This window comes from Octodon degus, unplaced genomic scaffold (assembly GCF_000260255.1).
Source record: "Octodon degus isolate 3935 unplaced genomic scaffold, OctDeg1.0 scaffold00129, whole genome shotgun sequence".
NCBI classification, from domain to species: domain Eukaryota; kingdom Metazoa; phylum Chordata; class Mammalia; order Rodentia; family Octodontidae; genus Octodon; species Octodon degus.
Window position 1 is genome coordinate 2,084,440 of NW_004524705.1, and position 17,832 is coordinate 2,102,271.

The following is a 17,832-nucleotide window of genomic DNA, read 5'->3' on the forward strand; positions in this document are numbered from 1 at the left end:
CCTTCTACCCTCCCCACCCATGAAGTGTTCCGGCACCAGCTCCTCAAGCTCTGGTGCCCCAGTTGCTCTATGGAAACGGCCACGCCCTTTCTGCCTTGCTCCCTCAGGCAGATCCTTCCTATCTCTGAGGCCCCTTCCATCTGCCCCCGCTTCCCTACTGAGTGGGACAGGGGTAACTTTAGCACAGTTTGACTGTCTGTCCCCCTCCCTGCAGCTGTGCATCTTGTGCAGCAGCACCGAGCTCCACATTCTTTGTTGTTTGGTTCCCTTTACTCCTGCTGGCCCCCAGCCCAGACCCCCACTGCAGCCCCTCTGCTTTATCCATGGATGGCTTGTCATGGAAACCTAAGACATCAGCAAGGCGTGGTGGCGCACACCTGTCCTCCTAGCTACTCGGGACCGAGGCAGGACGCTTGCACGTTGGAAGCCAGCCTGGGTGATGTAGAGTTCTGCTGTGGCAGCCAGGAAGGGACTTGAGCCCTTGCCCAGCGGCGCAGTCGGGATCTGAGGTTTCTCTCCACACACTCACCTGTAGCTCAGCAGAGTCAGGACGCTGGCGTGTGGACAGAGCCGTGCCTGTCTAACCTGAGCGTGACTGCTTTACTTTCTTTAACTTGAAATGAAGTACGCATCTGTGATGTGAGGAGGCGCTTGTGGACAGCTGCAGCCCATGTGCTGCGGTCTGTGTCCAGATGTCCTCCAGAGCCCAGTGCATCGTGGGGCGGCTTCTATGACTTATGAGTGATTCCTGGTCCAGTGCTGGGATAACGTGTGTGAGTGCTGCCCTGCCTGGGGCAGAGAGCCCGAGTGCAATATGAGGAAGAGAGAGGGCTGCTCTTGGCCACCGCGCCTCCCTTTTTGCTTTGCTGTGTTCCACGGCCCTGAACTGCTGCCCTCTGCCACCGACCACTCTGCCTTGGAGCCGGCCTGAAGCCTTCACAAACTGTAAGCTCAATAAAGCTGTCCTTCCTTAATTTTTGGTGTTGGGTGTTTCATCTCAGCCATGGGAGAAAAGTAACCGAGTCACCACGGGAGCTGGGGAGCTCCGTGCTGCGAGGCTGGAGGCCCTGGCCGGCTTCTGCAGAGAGGGCTGCACATTGGGCCAGTGACCTGGCATGCTGGTGAGTGCAGGTTATGTCTGAGTTTGTGTTGGAATGCTCTTTGTTGTTTGCCTCCTCTGTCACAGTATGAACTCCAGGCAAAGACTGCTCTTGCTTTTCGCTTTCCTGTATCTGCCCTTTACTTGTGTATAGAGCCTGCTTTTTCACTATATTCAGAATGACTGTGTTCTTCTATACGTCATGCTGCATTTCATAACCAGAACATCATCAGCTTGGGAAATGGCTAGTACAGGCAAATCATTGGCTCGGGAGCCAAACCAGGGTTTGCATCTGTGCTTGGGTGTATTATTTACTTCTTCGCAGTGCTGGAGATCGAACCTGGGGCTTCCCGCCTGTTAGATGCAGCTGCTGGGCCACACCTCCAGCTCCTGCAGCTGTGTTCTTTTCATTTTTGTCCTGGTAGGAGTCACATACGCAGCACACAGTAATTCCGTGCTGCAGGGAGCTGCAGTGTGCAAGGCGCGGCTCAGTTCTTTGTTCTCACCCTGACCCTCCCCTCCCTTCCCCCTCCTCCTTCTAACTCTTGGTCCCTTTCCTACTTGCTGAACCTGTTTCCACTTTTTCTTTCCATTCTTTTTTCCTACTCCCTTTCACTCTTTCCTCCATCTTTTGATCCTGTTCTCATTAAAAAAAAAAAAAAAAAACAAAAAACTATCTCTCTAATTCCCATTACCTGTCTCTGATTTTGCTGTTTATTTATAATTTGCATTTCTCATATAAGAGAAGGCATGGGACATTCATTACGCTGTGTGTCTGATTTATTTGACTTAGTGTTATGGCCTCAAAGAGCATCCATATTCCTGCAAATGAAGCAAGTCTGTTCTTTAGGGCAGAGCTGTGCTCCATTGTGTGTGAGCATCCTGGCCGGTTCCTTTCAGCACAGCCAGAGTGAGCAGTGCTGCTGTAAGCACGGCGTGCCTGGAAGTCACTTGACATGATGTCTTCACTGTGTGGACATGCCTTGAAGGGGAATGGCGAGGTCAAAAGGCATTTCTCTTTGTACTTTTTTGAGGAATCTCCTCACTGATTTCCACAGTGGTCACACTAGTTTGCATTCCCACCTACAGTGAGGAAGAGGTCGGCCCCCCCCTCCAGTCTCATGAATTGTTATTATTTGATACCTTGTTGAAGCCATTCTTTTTGGAGTAAGATGGAATATCAGTGTTGTTTCAGTTTGCATTTCTGTAACAGCCAGCAGTGCTGAACATTTCTTCCTGCATTTGCTGACCATTTGCGCTTCTTCAGAGAAGTGTCTGTTCATCTAACTCGCCCACTTTTGCTCACAGTTTTCTTCTGCCTTTACATCTGAGGAAAAGGAATAACAGCATTCTCGGTCGTGTGAGGATCAGTGGGGCTGAGCATGCAGCGTGGTGTTTGACATAAGTAAGCTGTGGGGATGGCGCTGCCGGTCGCTGATGGAGCGGGCAAGCTCACTGTGTCTGGCTTCTCAGCCGGAGCTCTGAGCCGTGCATTTCCTTTGAGCTGTAAAACTTTCTTTCTGTAATCAGTGTTTCATGTTTTGGATTTATTGACTGAGTGATTGATATTGGGAATTGAACTCAAGGTCTTTGCACTGAGCTGTCTCCCTGGCCCAAATTTTATTTTAAATTTTGAGACAGGGTCTTACCAGGTTGCCCATGCTAAGCTCTGATTTGCAGTCGTCTTGCCTCAGCCTCCTGCAGAGCTGCGGCTACAGTGTGTGCCCAGCTTGGATGCTTGTATACTTATGGCGCGTCTTGCTAGGTTATGTTTGGAGACTGGATGAAATAATCAAACAGGTGATCATAATCTTACACCTTGAAAGACAATTTCACACTTGAGAACATCATTTGTTATCGAGCTAGAGCTGCTAGGGGGTGTGGAGAATGCCCGGCCTCCACAAATCACTGTTGTACCATAAGTGCAGGAGTTGAGCTAGGAGGGGGAGAAAGAAGTTCTAAGGAGGTTGTTTGGAATTGTTTTTTAGAAGTGGTATGAATGTTTAAAACTCTTGAAACAAGCTATGGGCAAATTAAAGATTTTACTAAAAATAGGTCATACTAAAGTACAGCAGGAAGGAACTAGCCATTTTCAACATTCCCCTTATCATTACAGACAACGTAAGCCCCTGCTGGGTGTGGCTGGGTGATAGAATGTGCCAGGTCTGGGTTCGATCACCAGCGTCTAGTGCAAAACACAAAACAAAAACAGAAACACAGGTGAGTATTTCTTAATGAGCTTGGTTTTGGGCTTTCTTGTTGACTGATAAAAATATAATGAGGGTAGGGTTGAATGATGGAAGCAGAATCTATTTTAGAATGGCACTGAGGTCGTTTCCTGTTGAACAGTCCAAACTTCAACTTGTTTAAAGAACTAAGTCAATTAGCAGAATTTTTTCAGTGTCTGTTCTAACGCTGGCGCTAATAATCAATTTTGATATTGCAGCTATCGGTGAACATGGAAGAAGATGCATTCTTGGAAGAAAAAGCATTCCAGCATTATTGCGCAGAATTCCTTAAACATTCACAACAGATAGGCGATGGCTGGGAATGGAAAGCATCAAAGGTAAACACAAAATTGTCTTTTCGTTTTCTGTGGAGGGTTACTAATTTATTTTTGCCATATAAAACATGAACAGTTGAAAGCTAAGGTATAAAAGCTAGGTTGATTTAATAAAAGGCCTGAGTTGAAGGATGTTTTAAAAACAGATGCCCATTTTCTGATTTCCACCAGGTAGCTCATTATTATTAGAGTAATGAAGTATTATCTGCAAAGTCCTCAGGTGAGCCACTTTAATTTAATAGATAAGAATGCTCAGCATATTAATTGGCCGAGTGTAAACAGACACTTCTCTGCGCTTTAAGCCATTTGTTTACATGATAGATTTTCTTAGGAAGCTACTTCTGTTCAGAGAGTAAAAGACAGTTGTGAAACAAAACCATTGTCAGAGTCCCAAGTTATGAAATATTAAGGACCTCAGTAATCAGAGATTTCTCAATAATGTGAGCCATGTACTCTAAAACATTTTCTTCTGATTGTATTCAGAAATGATGGGAAAGGCCTCTGTACTCTTTTATTTCCATTCATACAATTAGACAAATTCTGTGCCAAATATGTTTAAAGAGTTCCTTGAAATCTCTTCCTTAAAAAAAAATATGTTTTCTTTACCTGACAATTTATCAGGTTTCTAAGAAGTAAAGAGCCCTGATTGTTTGTGGGGTGGTCCTTTGTGGGGTACACAGGCTCTTGGTGAGTCTGAAGGGTTGAGAACTAAGCCGAGGGGATGCAGGTCGTGGCCGGGCCCAGCAGATTACCAGGCCCTGAGCCTTGACAGCAGGGCTGGGGGCCAGTTGAGAGGTGCAGGCCTGCTTCTGGGGAAGGGTCAGGCCCATGCTCTAAGCAGTGACTGGACGCTGGGCTCTGCCTGGGGAGTCCCCCGTGCAGGACTGTGTGACCTCGTGAGCATTCTGTGTATCTTATTTTCATGTTTAAATTTTCATCTTTTTTCTTCTATGATTATGGCTAAGATAAAAAGGAATTGTTATTATTTGTGCTTTAATTTTGTAAACATTCAATCAGCGTGTGGGTTTTCTTGCTAGCTTTCATACTTCCCAGTCATTTCAGTCCTCAAGCAGAATTGTGCTCCTGTGTCGTTGACACCCGACCACGAGTGTGGCCATTGGGCACTCCAAAAATGAACTCATAAAAACTTAAAAAAATTAAAACTATAGCATATGCAATACAAAGAGTGAATCCTAATTGATGAGTTGTGGCAAAAATCAGCAAGAAGGACACGGATGGGAAACCAAGTATTGGAACAAACCTGGCAGATGACAAACTGGCAGGAAGTTGGGGGATGTCGGCCCGAGGGGACTTGTACTGAGGTTTTGTACCTTCCAGGTTTCCAAAGCAGCCGCTCCCTCATTTTGGACATTTGCAGGAGTTCTCAAGGTTAGGGCCTTCCGGTCACAAGGCTTACATTTCCCGGATGTTAGGCTGGGTGCAGTCGTGCTCTGGCGTGCCCCACAGTTTGTCTTCTCTGTTTGATCCTCCACAGAGCATCTTGTCCTTCTCTGTGCAAGTTTATGGCTAAGCAAGAGGGAAGGGTGAGGAGCGAGCATATCTAAGTTAAATGAGCTCTGAAGTGGAGTCCCACGGAAGCAAAGTGGAGTCTCTTGTGCCATGTCACATGGGCCTTAGCTGAGAATAATGGGGCAGGTGAATGGATAAAGAAGATGTAAAGATGTAGGTTTTTTTAACCAGTGGAATACTACCGTACCATAGAGACGGGCGAGCTCGAGACATTTCTCTAGCTAAGAGGATGCACCTTGAGATCATACTCAAGTGAAATAAATCGGACACATATGTGCAAGTATCACATGGTCATAAAATTGGTTATAAAATGGTTTATTTCCTAATTTATATAGGAATGTATAGTTACATAGCTATGAAACTGGTTATAAAAATGGCCTATGTCCTAATTTATATAGAGTAGAATTTAAAATGTCATTTTATTGTAGATAAATTTATACTGGTTTTATGATTTCTTTCTCTTAAGAGCCTTTCTGGGTAATTCACATTGCCTTCTTCAAGTCTGTCAGCGTTATGCTAAGTACATCGAGTTCATAGTTGTAAAATACATTCTAAGATCTTTCCATGTTTTACTCTCTCTTTCAACATTGTCTCTGTAGAAAGCCCACAGTGGCCCTTCCGTCATTCCTGCTGCCCTGCTTAATTTCCTACCTGAGATGGCTTTATTTTTAATGTTTATTATGAAAACTTTTGAGCATATTCAAATGAAGAGATGGTCCTAGAGAATCCCTAGGTCCCGCCTTCTCCCCCCATGCCCACCGCCTCGTGGCAGAAGTGGTGTCCGAAAGCTCCTGTGGCTCCTTGGAAGCCACGTAAGCTGTCTTCATTGCACTAACTCGGCCCTTGTTACCTTCCCCCATATGTCTTAAATTATGGATTCTGCAAGTGAACTCTGCAAGTTATTTATCATCCTATGTTAAAATAGATGAATGCATTTAGGAAAAGCCCCTAGAGACAAGAACTATTATTTCTGTAAATTTTTATTTAGTTTTCAAATTATGATAAAATACAGTTAACATAGCATTTGCTGTCTTAACCATTTTAAGTGTGCAGTTCTGTAGTGTTAAGTACATTCGTGGTGTTGTACAACCAAGTCTAGAACTCCTCTGGCTCTTGTTCACCGTTCTTTAAAAAAAAATTTTTTTTTAATTAAAAACAAACAAAAGAGGGCTGGAGAGATGGCTCAGTGGAATAAGTGCTTCCCTGGCAAGGGCAAGGGCCTGAGTTCAATCCCCAGTTCCACAAAACAAAACAAAACAAACAAACAAACAAAAAAGAAAGCACAGAGCCACCCTACTTTCTGTCCCCGGGCTTGACCACTTTGGGTATCACTTATAGCACGGTAGAATCAGAAGTCTTTCAACAACTGGCTTCTTTCATTTCTAGACCTCAAACCAGTCCCTACAAATTTTGATTTAGGATTTTACTTTATTTTACTGTTTTTTTAAGTGATCAAATGACCCTGAGTGTCCCAGCCTCCTTGTAGCTGGGGAGGCTGCTCTGAGCCTGAACCTTCGGGCTGGAGAGGCTGCAGGCCTGGAAGGGGTGGGGGAGATGGATCCCTGGCTGCAGCCAGCGCCCCGGAGCCCAGGCTGGCCCCTTCAGCTCACTTGGCTGGGTTCTGCTGGCCCAGAAGCTGGATTTTGGATTCTGTGGAGTAGACACCTGAAGAGATTGTATTTCCTTTATTTCTGAAGTGGGTTATTAAGGAGGATAAGCATGCTTTCCGTGTTTATCTGACAAGGCGAATTCTTCGCTGTGTCTCACATTTGCTGATGATAAATCCAGCTGGGTGTTTCTGTCAGAAATATAATGAGATTACAGAGTAAACAATGGAATTTACACAGCTACTTTGCCCATCCATCCACTTTTTCGTTTGGCGACAGTTTTGCTGTGCTGCCCACGCTTATCTTTGACTCCTGAGCGTAAGTGCTCCTTCTGCCTCAGCCCCCTGTGTATCTGCCAACCCGTTCACTTTCATGTTCTTTATGTGTTATACATGAAAATGCTAGAAGTAGTTATTTTGAGGGCCTGGGAGATAGCTCAGTAGAATAAACACTTGCCTGGCAAGCATAGGGTCCTGAGTTCAATCCCCGGTCCCACAAAAAAAAAAAAAAAAAAGTAATTATTTTTAATTTCAAGCATAGTGCCAAGTATCCATTTAAAATTTTAATCTCTCTCTCTATAATACCCTTAGGTTCCTGAACGTTAGTGACAGCTTTATGGCTCACTAAAGGAAGCAGACATGTCTGCAGGACCTTGGAGTGGTTTTCCTTTCTGTAAGAAGCCAGCTTCGAGGGCCCTGTCCAAAATCCTAGCACTCTGAGAGGCTGAGGCGGGAGAATCCCAGATTTGAGCTCAGCCTCTGCCACTTAGTGACTTAGTGAGACCTTGGCCCCCAAGTAGAAACTAAAACAAAGATGGTAGTTCAGAGCAGTCCCTGGGTTTAGTTCAGCCCACAGCAGCGCTCACACATGGACACACACACGCCCCTCACGGGTGCACCAGAGCAGGACTGGCTTGTGCTGTGGGCGTTTGCCTCGCTGTAAGTAAGTGTCTCCTAGTCTCCTTTGCATGCTTTCATATACCCCCGTATCAGTCATTCTTTGGGCGGGGTTGGTGAGCATGTTGCTGATACTGCACAAGGCTGTGTTTGTTTGAGTCCTCTACTGTGACTTAATGGAGTATCACTCCGGCTCCAAATGCCACTAGATGAAGACTACATATGTTGCCTTCGTCTCATCTCTTGATGAGACCAATGTGGAGATTTTTAGTTTATTTTAGGAGATTAGGAGAAAAATGCAGTCGCTTCCCTGTACTGTGCATTTGTGAGGAACACTGAATCCTAGTCACTTGCACTGGGTTTTTCATTCATCATTTATTGAGTGTTGTGATGCACTTTGTCTCTTAAGCATATGCAAATCTGAAGTGATCATTTCAAGGAGAACAGGTTGTATGACTTGTGAATTGAATACTTCTGAGCGTTCAATTTTAAAGCTTATTGGGAGTCTGTGAGAAAGGATTTATAAATTAGAGTGAACTAGCGATGGTAGCTGTGTGCGTGGACGGAGGAGGGCCCGGGTATGGCCCTCAGCAGGTGCTGGCTCTCCGGGTCCGGACGCTGCATTTCCAGCCCCTGGGGAGGTTATCTGTGCGCCCGGAGCTTCCCAGCGGGGCGGGGCCTGACCTCAGGTTCCCAGAGGAGAAGAGAGCTGACCTCCGAGGAGGGACCGCAGACTTGTGTTAAGGATATACGTGCACTCCATGCCTAGGGTGCATGTAATCTGTGATTAGCAAATTCATAATAAATAGCACGGCCAAATGAGCTGTACTGCTTGGCACAATGTGACAGCTCTTTTTTTGGATTTTTTTTTTCAGAACCGGGGATTGAACTCAGGCCCTTGAGCTTGCCAGGCAAGCTCTTATTCTACTGAGCCATCTCCCCCGCCCCAGGATGGCTCTTTTTGATTTGTAGGTGACCGATTCTCAATCATGTGACTATAGAAGGGTGCCAGTTCTCAAAATGAAACAGTTCAATGGCATAAATTAAAAACAGCACTGAACTTTAGTATCACCACTGAAGACTGATGGTTTAAGAGTATAGGATTAAGATGCTTTCAACAGTGTAGTGGATACTGCTAATGTTTATTTTACATTTTGTAATAATTTTCTGTCGGGCGCCGGCGCCCTGCTCCTCAGCCTTGCCCCTCCCGCTGGAGCTTCTGCTACGAGTCTTGTTTCCTGTATAGCCTTTGGTCCCTGCTGGCAAGATTTGATTGGTTCACATAGCCCTACGAGGCAGCTGACTATTGGCCTATTGCCCACGTCAGGTGATGTACTCGGCGCCCACTGATAGGTCCGGGAAGGGGATATAAGGAGGGGTGAGAGGAAGGAGGGGGGAGGAAGGAAGAAGGAGAGGAGGGAGGAGGACACGTGAAAATAAAGAGATCGAGAACTAAGAAGGAAGCTCCGTCTCGTCTTTTCCCAGCGCCGGTCAATTTTCTATTTGTATAAGTCCATGTTTATAGTCCATAGCAGTTACATCCTGTTATGGTCTGGGTCTAGATGTCCCCCTGAACTCTCGTGTGGTCATGGGGCAGCTTCTAGACTTTATGATTGATTCATGGTCCAGCGCTGGGACTATGGATGTGAGTGCTCCGCCCGCCCTGGGGGATTAGGCAGCATGCCATAAGGGACTGAGGGAGCTGTGCGCCTTCCCTTCCTCCCCCTCCCGGCTCCCCCCTCTCCGGCTCCCCCCTCTCCCCTGCCCTCCTCTTTTCTCTCATTACTTTTGCTGTTCTCTGTTGCCATGAACTGCTGCCCTCGCTGTGTGCCCCCGCCTCAAAGCCAGAGAGTATGGACTGAAACCTCTACAAACTGGAGCTATAAACCTTTCCCCTTCAACATGTGTCGGGTACTTTTTCCCAGCAGAATTAGCTAAGCCACTTCCCTGGGAGTCGGTCCTGCACAGAATGCAGTCTCACGCTTTTCTCCTTCTCTCCCTCCCTCCTTCCATCCCTTGATTCTTTCTGCTTCTGCAAAAGCTTCTCTTTCTGCCCCTTTCCTGTTATTCTTGAGAGCATAAATGGTTGACTAGTCCTATGTCCAGTGGTCGCTGAGCTCCAGTTAGTCCACAGGCTGGGAGCCTTTTTTTCTCTTAAAAGTAATTTTCCTATCTGATCTATTTTCAGGTAATTTTATGCCTGGACTTAGAAAACGCTCTCTTGCATTCCTTGTTCTGAAGGTCTCAAAGAATGCTTCCAAGGCTGGGCTGCACGGTGGTCACCAATGTCTGTGGACATGGAGGGAGGAAGCCGCGTACCATCACCCACCCTTATGTGACTCTGGGCATTTTGGTTAGTTCCCATGTGTGTAGGTTTTCAATTTTAGACCCCTGGACTCTTAATTAGGTGTTGGTATATTTCCCAGTTGTTTTTTTCTTTTTTCCCCCTTTCTCCTCCTTTCCTTCCCTTCCTTACTCTCTTTATTTCTGTGTTTTGAGACAAAGTCTTGTCTGGCTTGGAACACACCTGCCTCAGCCTCCCAAGCAGAAAGGTGTCTCATTGCCCAGCTTCCCGCTTGGTATTTAATGATTATCTCATTAAATTTACCAATGTGGAGTGAAATTTCACATCAGCAGCATAGTATTCCAATAACAATTGACGTTTATCTTCAGTGGAGTTTGAACTTCTCTTCACGCAGGCTTTATTAGTATTATTTTTTTGGCCAGCTCAGCCTGCCCTGAGGGTGGGGCTGGCGTGGTATGTGGTGCCAGGGATTGAACCACAGTCCTTTGCACCTGCCTAAGCTTGTCTAACCAGGTGCTTTAGACTGCTGAACTATCTCACTGGCTCCTAGTAGTTTCTTTAGATTGTCTCCAAGTGGCATAAGATAGCTATAGTGCTGTCATTATTTAGAGAAATAGGTTTTTCTCCACTTTGTCTTCTAACAGGTTGTTACTTACATGAAAGAAAGACAGTGATTTTGCTTGGTATATTTTGTAACTGGTCACTTTATTGGTCTAACTTTCTTACCAGTTTTTTTTTTTTTAATATTTATTTATTTATTTTGTGTGTGTGTGGCCAGCTCAGCCCACCTGGGGGCGTGGCTGGCTGGCATGTGGTGCTGGGGGATTGAACTGCGGTCCCTGTGCTTTGCTTGGCTTAGCTTGTTCTAAGTAGGTGCTTTAGACCACCGAGCCATCTCACCAGACCTTTCTTACCAGTTTTAAAGATAAATCTTTTAAAAAATTATTTATTTACTTATGTATTTGGTACAGGGACTTGCTGTGCAGCTCATTCTTGTAGTGATCCTCCTGTCTCAGCCTCCCCAGCACTGGGATTACAGGCATGCACCACCGGGCCTGGTCTCAGAGGCTGGCAAGTCATGCAGTACTGGGGATCTTTGTGCTCACCAAGCAGGTGCTTTGACCACCGAGCTAGCTCCCTGGCTCTTAAAGATAATTCTTTGGTGCCTTCCATGTTATCTGACATTGAAAACTTGCTTTTGTTTCTAGTACTTGTGGCTTCAGTTGGGTCCGACTGTATTAGTAGTATAGTATAGCTTCCAGACAAATTGTGTGTGGTTGCAACAACTGTACCAATCTTATTGTACAACAGCCCTTTTCTGCTCATGTTTCTCCAGTAAGTCTAGAGGGCAGCCTTGTTTGCATTTTGCCTAAAGATGACTTAAGTAACCTAATAAACTTATCACCAGAGGAGCAGTGGACTCATTTAGTTTGGCTAAGCCCAGAACAGGAGTCTGGTTTGGGATCCCCATGACCCGGTGTGCAGCTTTACCCAGGTTGGATTATGAAAGTGATCTCGTGAGTGACAGCTCCATAGACCTCCAACCCATCCTTTGCATCCGTAACAGGCCTGCTCCGAAGTCTTTGGCTTCATCCTGTTCCTGGCTCAGGTCATGATCCAGAAGGCCCTGCGTTCCTCTGCCTCCTCAACACCAGGGTCACTGCCCCTCTTTCCACCATGAGCTCAAGTCGCCCACCCTGTGCCCTCTGCTCCTTCTGCTCCTCCACCTGCCCCCGCTGCCTCCTTCAGGCTGTCCTGGCATCGGCTCCTGTTTTTGATCTTGTCTCCCCTCACGAGTGCAGTCTGGTCCTTTACTCCTGGTTAGTGATTCTCCATTGCTTCAGGGTGTAGTGCTGGCTCCTCGGTCACAGCTCGCCTAGAGCACTGTTAGTTTGCCTCCTTCTCTCAGATTGTACTGTGCAGAGTGCGGTTGCCCATGGCCTGCAAGGCCTCACCTGTCCAGTGGATCCTGGTGTGTGCTCGCCGGGCTCAGGCAGGGCCCAGGTTCACCCTGCTGTCTTTCTCCTGTGTACCCTGGGCCTGAGGGCAGTCGCCCTGCCTGCAGGGTCTGGGTCCCTTTAGCTTCCTGGATGTGCATGTTCATGTGGCCATTCTTAGACCCCTCGTTTTCCAGATCTCCTGGTTACTTTCCTTTTAAAAAATTTTTTTATTAGTGCTTGTTTGCAGTAGGTAATGAACATGGGGAGTTGGTACATGGACACACACTCTTTAGTTCCTGTTGCACCCCTCAGCGCTTAGTCCCCTTCTCAGTTGCAGAAGATCTCTCTCCGTTTCCTGTTATCATTTATTTTGCCCTAAGTTACTTGTCTTTGGAGTTTCTCAGATAAGCGAACCATGTTTTACTTACGCTTGTGTATCTGATTTACTTCACTTAACAGTTGGGTCTCAGGGTGCGTCCACTTTCCTTCAGTTGATTCAAACTTATCCTGCGTAGTGCGCCAAAGCGTGTAAATACCGCCTCCCTGCTACTTTCCTGGTTAGGCTGCTGGTTGGTTGCTTCCCCTAGCTGGGACGGTGATCTCAGGCTGGCTGCTGAGATGGCTACTTTTTCCACTTGTGCTGCTTCTCTTGGGTGGCATCTGGTCACCTTGGCCTCAGATCTGGGGAATACATGAGGCAGTAGGGCTGCTGGCCTTACTTCCTGAGATTCTCGTAAAGCCACCATGGCCCAAGGGATGAGTGACCCCGGGTGGACTGCCACCAACTCCCACCTTTCTTGCTGAATTTCAAGGGTTTTTCCAAGAACAAGCAGTTCTCAATATGGTATTTGCCTTTGGTTGATTTCCAAATTCCTGAGACGGTTGTTTCTAAAGATTTTGTCCAGGTCATAGTCACTTGATAGAGAAGAGACTTTGAGCTCCTGCCTCCTGAATCTTTGTGGTGATTGTTCCTCGCATTTTTCCTGAAAACTTGGTCCCTTGAATGCTTTTTCGCACCTTTTTATTGTTTGCCGCCTTTTTTTGTGTGTGATTTGTGTAGCTGTGTCTTTTGCCTGTAGTCATGACCTGTTCTGTCAAGAGTAAATGGAAGCATTACTTCAGTTGGATAACCTCACCTCTGTGGTCAGGCTTCGGTAATCTTCTGATTCTCCACTCAAATGGCGAGTAGCAGTGTACCTGTCTCTCTCTCCACTGTATCTGACAGCTCCCTGCAGCAAGGACTGGGATTTTGTTTTATTTTTGGCCTTCTTTTGACGAGATCTGGGCTGGTCTTGAGCTTAGCATCTTTCTTCCTGCTTCAGCCTCCCAAGTGCTGGCCTGTGACTGTGTTTTTATTTCTGTATTTTCTTTTTTCTATCCTTAGTGCTTCGCAAACAGGATGCTCTATATGCATTTGTGTAGTTGAATTCAAATCATATAAATTGCAAGGAAGCCAGCCAATTTTTTAAAAATAATCTGTAAATAGTTTCCATTGTATCTCATTCCATCCTATAATACATGGTTTGAAATGAGTGACTCACTGGTGTTTAAAAACCTACTTGTTTTAGGAGAATTCATTAAGTCGTAAACTTCGTCTTTAGTAGAGTGAGACATGGAGTCAGGTGAGGTCCACGTCATGGTGCCCTCTGGCTGCTGGACTCCTTGGTAAATTCTTTGATCTTCTAGCAACACTTGACAGGGCTGGTTCTCTCCCTGATACACACACTTCCTTTATTTGTTGCCCCCTCCCGATTTACTTCCTGCATAATTTTACTTCAAGCCCCATGCCTTTCCAGTCTGTTTTGTTGTTTCTTTACCCCATACTCTCATAATAGTGGTGCTTGGGCTTAGTCCTACATCTTATTTTCAAAACCTGGAGGTCTCGCCATTAAATGCCATCTAAATGCCAGTTATGGCCAAGTGCAAATCCACCGCGCAGGCTTCCCTCCTCAACTCTGGATTCCTAAGGCCCCTCTCTGACTTGTGTTGGGGCTCAGAGAAATGATTCCTGAAGCCCAGATTCTGGTGACATTTGAACTGAAGGGCAGCGGTCTCCTGTGGCACCTCTCCCCCAATCTCTCGGTCCTTTCTCTCCCACGGTGCGGGGTGGAGCTGCAGCTGAAGTGAACTTCCCAGGGAAAGCAATGGGGATGAACTCCCATTGGCCAGGAAAGAGTCACCCTCCGTTGGGTGCAAAAGAGACTGGAGCTCTTACGGTCCAGGATTTCCGAGGCACGCTAGGCAGGCCTGAGAGACCGGAGTCTGTGTGCCTAAGAAGGCAGCTGTGTTCGGTGCATTCCTCCCCTTGTTGCCTGCAGCAGGCTCTCACTGGGCCCCAGGACACTCTGTGCCCTCGCTCCCACTCTCCCGTCCCTGGAGCTCCAAAGGTTACTTGAGCCTCAGCCCTCCGGCCCTGGGACTCGCACATGTTATGTCCGCCTCTCGTGTGACTTTCCCACATGACCTTCCATCAGTTTGTCACCTCTGTCCCCCCTGTCCCTCTGCCTATTGTAACAGCTCAGTTCAGCAAGCCTTCAGAAGGGCAGGAGGAGTTTCCCTTTGTCCTGTAGTTGGTCTTTCCACAGCCAGCGTGTCCAGAACCCAGCTCCCATTTCCAGGCCCCTGGCTGAGCGTGGTCACCTCCTACCACCCCAGCTCGGCTCTCCTCAACAGATGACATCCAGGCTCCTGGAGCTGGCCTTATCATCTTGATCTCTCCCAGGCTGGAGGCAGGGTTCAGGGCATCCTCTTATCTTCCCTGCGGGGTATCCAGGATCAAGCCGCATCTGGCACTGCTGCTGCTCCCACGCCAGCCCCCCTTTGTGGAGATGTGGCTGCTTGGCTCCTGGCCTCCCACAGCCTAGCCCTTTGCACACACACAGCCGTGTGGCGCCTGGGAACTCGCATTCTGCTCTCTGCACCTTGCACCCCCTGACTCCGTGCTCTCTCCTCCTATATCACACGGGACACTGCTGCAGCCCTGGCGCAGAGCTGGCCACTTCCCGCACATCTCGCTTCTTCCTGACCCCTCTGTCCTCCTCACCTCTCTTGAATTTCTCTTCCTGGGATTTACCTTCTGCCACATCCCACCACATCCACCTCCATCACCTCAACCACGTTTATGTCTCCTGTTTACTGTTTCATGTCTCGATTGGCCTGCTGTCTTAGGGCAGGGATCTCTGTTATTTGCAGAAATGACCAAATCCACTGGATATATACATATATACAATCGAAGGGTTATAAGCAATCACCCGATACATATCTGTAGATATATTTATAGATATATATCTGTATACATTCTATATAAGTGTATATATCTACTTATTAAGTGAAAGATGGGATAGCAACAGTTTTAGAAAAAGTAAAATTCACAAATTTTATGATGAATTGTATTAGAGAAAGAATATTTAAAACATTTTGAGACATTTAAAAAGTGCCAGAGTTTCTTTTTAATCGTTTAATTGATGAATTAGGAGCCATGACAACACCATAGCATTTACATAAAAAGTTAATAAGTGGCACTGAAATAACCTCTTCAGGGCAGTCTTTTTAATAAAACTGGCATTTCTGTAGAAACAGAATTTTTCTATAATGATATGTAGTACAGTAGAATTTAATGCATATTTCAGATTTAAAAATAACCATGTAACAGTGCGCTGAGAGGAACCTTTTTATCTTGTTCCCAAGTTGCAGCTAAAGCCCTAAGCTGAAGGCAGAACGTCCCTACGTAGCTAATTGCCTATATTTGGATATCAGTGAATGACAGGGCTAGAAACCTACCCGTGAACCTGCTCTGGCTGAAGACCTGGCATCCCCCACCCCATTTCCGTGTGCACTTTGGTCTCAGCAGAGAGTGTATGTGGTACTCTAAATGAGAAACTGTCTCCCCATAGCACCTTTTCCTTTTTCAGAGAACCACAGGCGAAGAGTATGGGGGCCCCCTGGGGCGGGCAAGGAGCTGGGCCTGTGCTTAGCTGTGGACCTGCAGAGGTCTGTGGAGTTGAGAGCAATCATGCAATCCCGGGGGCTGGGGAAGACACGGATCCAGTCACTTCGGAAGAAAGCTGGACTGGACTGTCACTCTGTGTCCAGTTTCAGCAGGCTGGTGGCCAGTTGCAGGTCTCAGAAGTGGTTGATGTGGAATGCTGATCACAGCTCCTAGGCAGGGCCCTGTGTCAGGGTTGGTCCCCTGCAGGCAGCTCTGAAGACACCCATGAGGGCAACAGCAGCAGGTTCACTGCTGGAGGGATGCTTACCTGGGGCCAGCCGGAGAAGCAGCAGCAAGCAGGGAGAGGGCTGGCTGCATATAGCTGAGACAGGCAGGCTGCGCTACACTCACACTCCCAGCCATGGGCTTCTAGCAGTAGGGAAGGGCAGGCCATTTTTGTGAAAAACAGAACATTGTATTTCTCCACTTCCGGCTGCTGAAGGGATGAAGTGAGTTACAGGGCTTCAAAATTGATTCTGAAACTGAGGCCTTCAAATTAATAAAAGTGATGTTTGAGTTAATTATCTGAAAGAATTAACTGGAAGCATCTAAAAAGATATGGACTGGGACCAAGTTGTTCTGTTTAAAGACCCGTAATATATTAGGCAGGAACTGCAGAATAATAAGCTATTACTGACTGAGCAACTGGAAACAACACCCATTTATGATTTCTTAGCAGTCTACAGCTGCACTGGGCAGCCCCACTGACCTCTGCAGGGGCTGCTGGGTGCGTGCGTCCACTAAGGGGCGGCCTCTCACGGCCGGGCTAGGATGGTGCACTTGGGCCAGTTTGCCTGATTAGTCCAAGGCTCTTGTTCTCATGGTGGTGGGTCAAAAGCAAGGAAGTAGAAACCCTCAGGCCCTCTGCGTGCTTGATGTACTTGGGGTTTGGAAGGGAATAGATTTAATGCAGGACATAAGTTATAGGATTATCTTATAGTGTTCACCTGAAGAGCCAAGTGTAGAAGAGTGAGGGAGCTCTGCCCATGCCCTAGAGACCCAAAGAATCTAGCTGAGGGCCTGGATCCCAGGCCAGTGTCCTGCACGAGCCCAGTTGAAGACCTAGAGCCCACAGCGAGGTCCTCCATAGTCCAGTTGCAGGCCTAGAGCCCGTGACAGTATCTCATGCAAGTCTATACCAAGGATCTGCACTGGGAAGGCCCAAAGGTCAGCGGTGGAAGCTAAGAAGTTTGCACCAGTGGGATGAGGGGCCTGTGCCACCAAGCTGACGGATCTGCACTGGAGCCAGGAGGTGATGCCAGGGTAAGGGCTGGAGCTTCCCCATAGAGAGCTACAGCCATGCTCAGTAACAGCAAGGACCTGAGTTCCTCAGATGCTAACAGCCAAGTTTATGTCAGGAAAACCTGTGTGACAGGCTTCTCCAGGAGGATCAACGGCGCCCCATGTGCCCCTCTCGTTCTCCTTTTATGCTGTTGGCAGCATTCCTCACGTGGGCCTTCCCCAGCCAGTGCCGGCTGATTCAGCTCAGCTGGATGTTACAAGTTGCCTGTGCATTAATCCATTACAGACCCTGACTTGAGCTCTCCACGGGGCCAGCCTCAGAGTCAGTGAGAGGGTAACACCAAAGGGCAGGGCAGGTGTGGACATTTGAAGTCATGGATGTATTCCATCTGCCACACTACCAACTTCCGCAAGATCGTAGGACAGCTACTAGAGAAATAAAGCCACCTCCTGGGTACATGGCTGTGGCCCGAAGAGGAGAGGCACTTTGGTAAACAGGTTCCAACTGACTGGACCACAGAGGCTCCTAAGGCAGATTGTCCCTTTTATGAATTCATTCCAATATCTGAGTTGAATCAAAGTTATTTTTAAAAAATGATGCTTCTTTTTAAGTTCAGGGGTCACATCACATTTTTTTATATTTACTTTTTTATTGAGAAATA

The 17,832-nt window shown here is 47.0% G+C and overlaps 1 protein-coding gene across 3 annotated transcripts in view; it reads left to right on the plus strand.

The window, feature by feature from the left end:
• Window positions 1–17,832, plus strand: part of Atg10 (autophagy related 10) — a 286,953-nt gene that overhangs the window by 9,697 nt on the left and 259,424 nt on the right. For all 3 annotated transcript variants that reach the window (XM_023700994.1, XM_004640936.2, XM_023700995.1), the window contains exon 2: window positions 3,546–3,665. In XM_023700994.1, coding sequence (XP_023556762.1) covers window positions 3,546–3,665 — 120 coding nt within the window. The remainder of the gene's footprint in view (window positions 1–3,545; window positions 3,666–17,832) is intronic.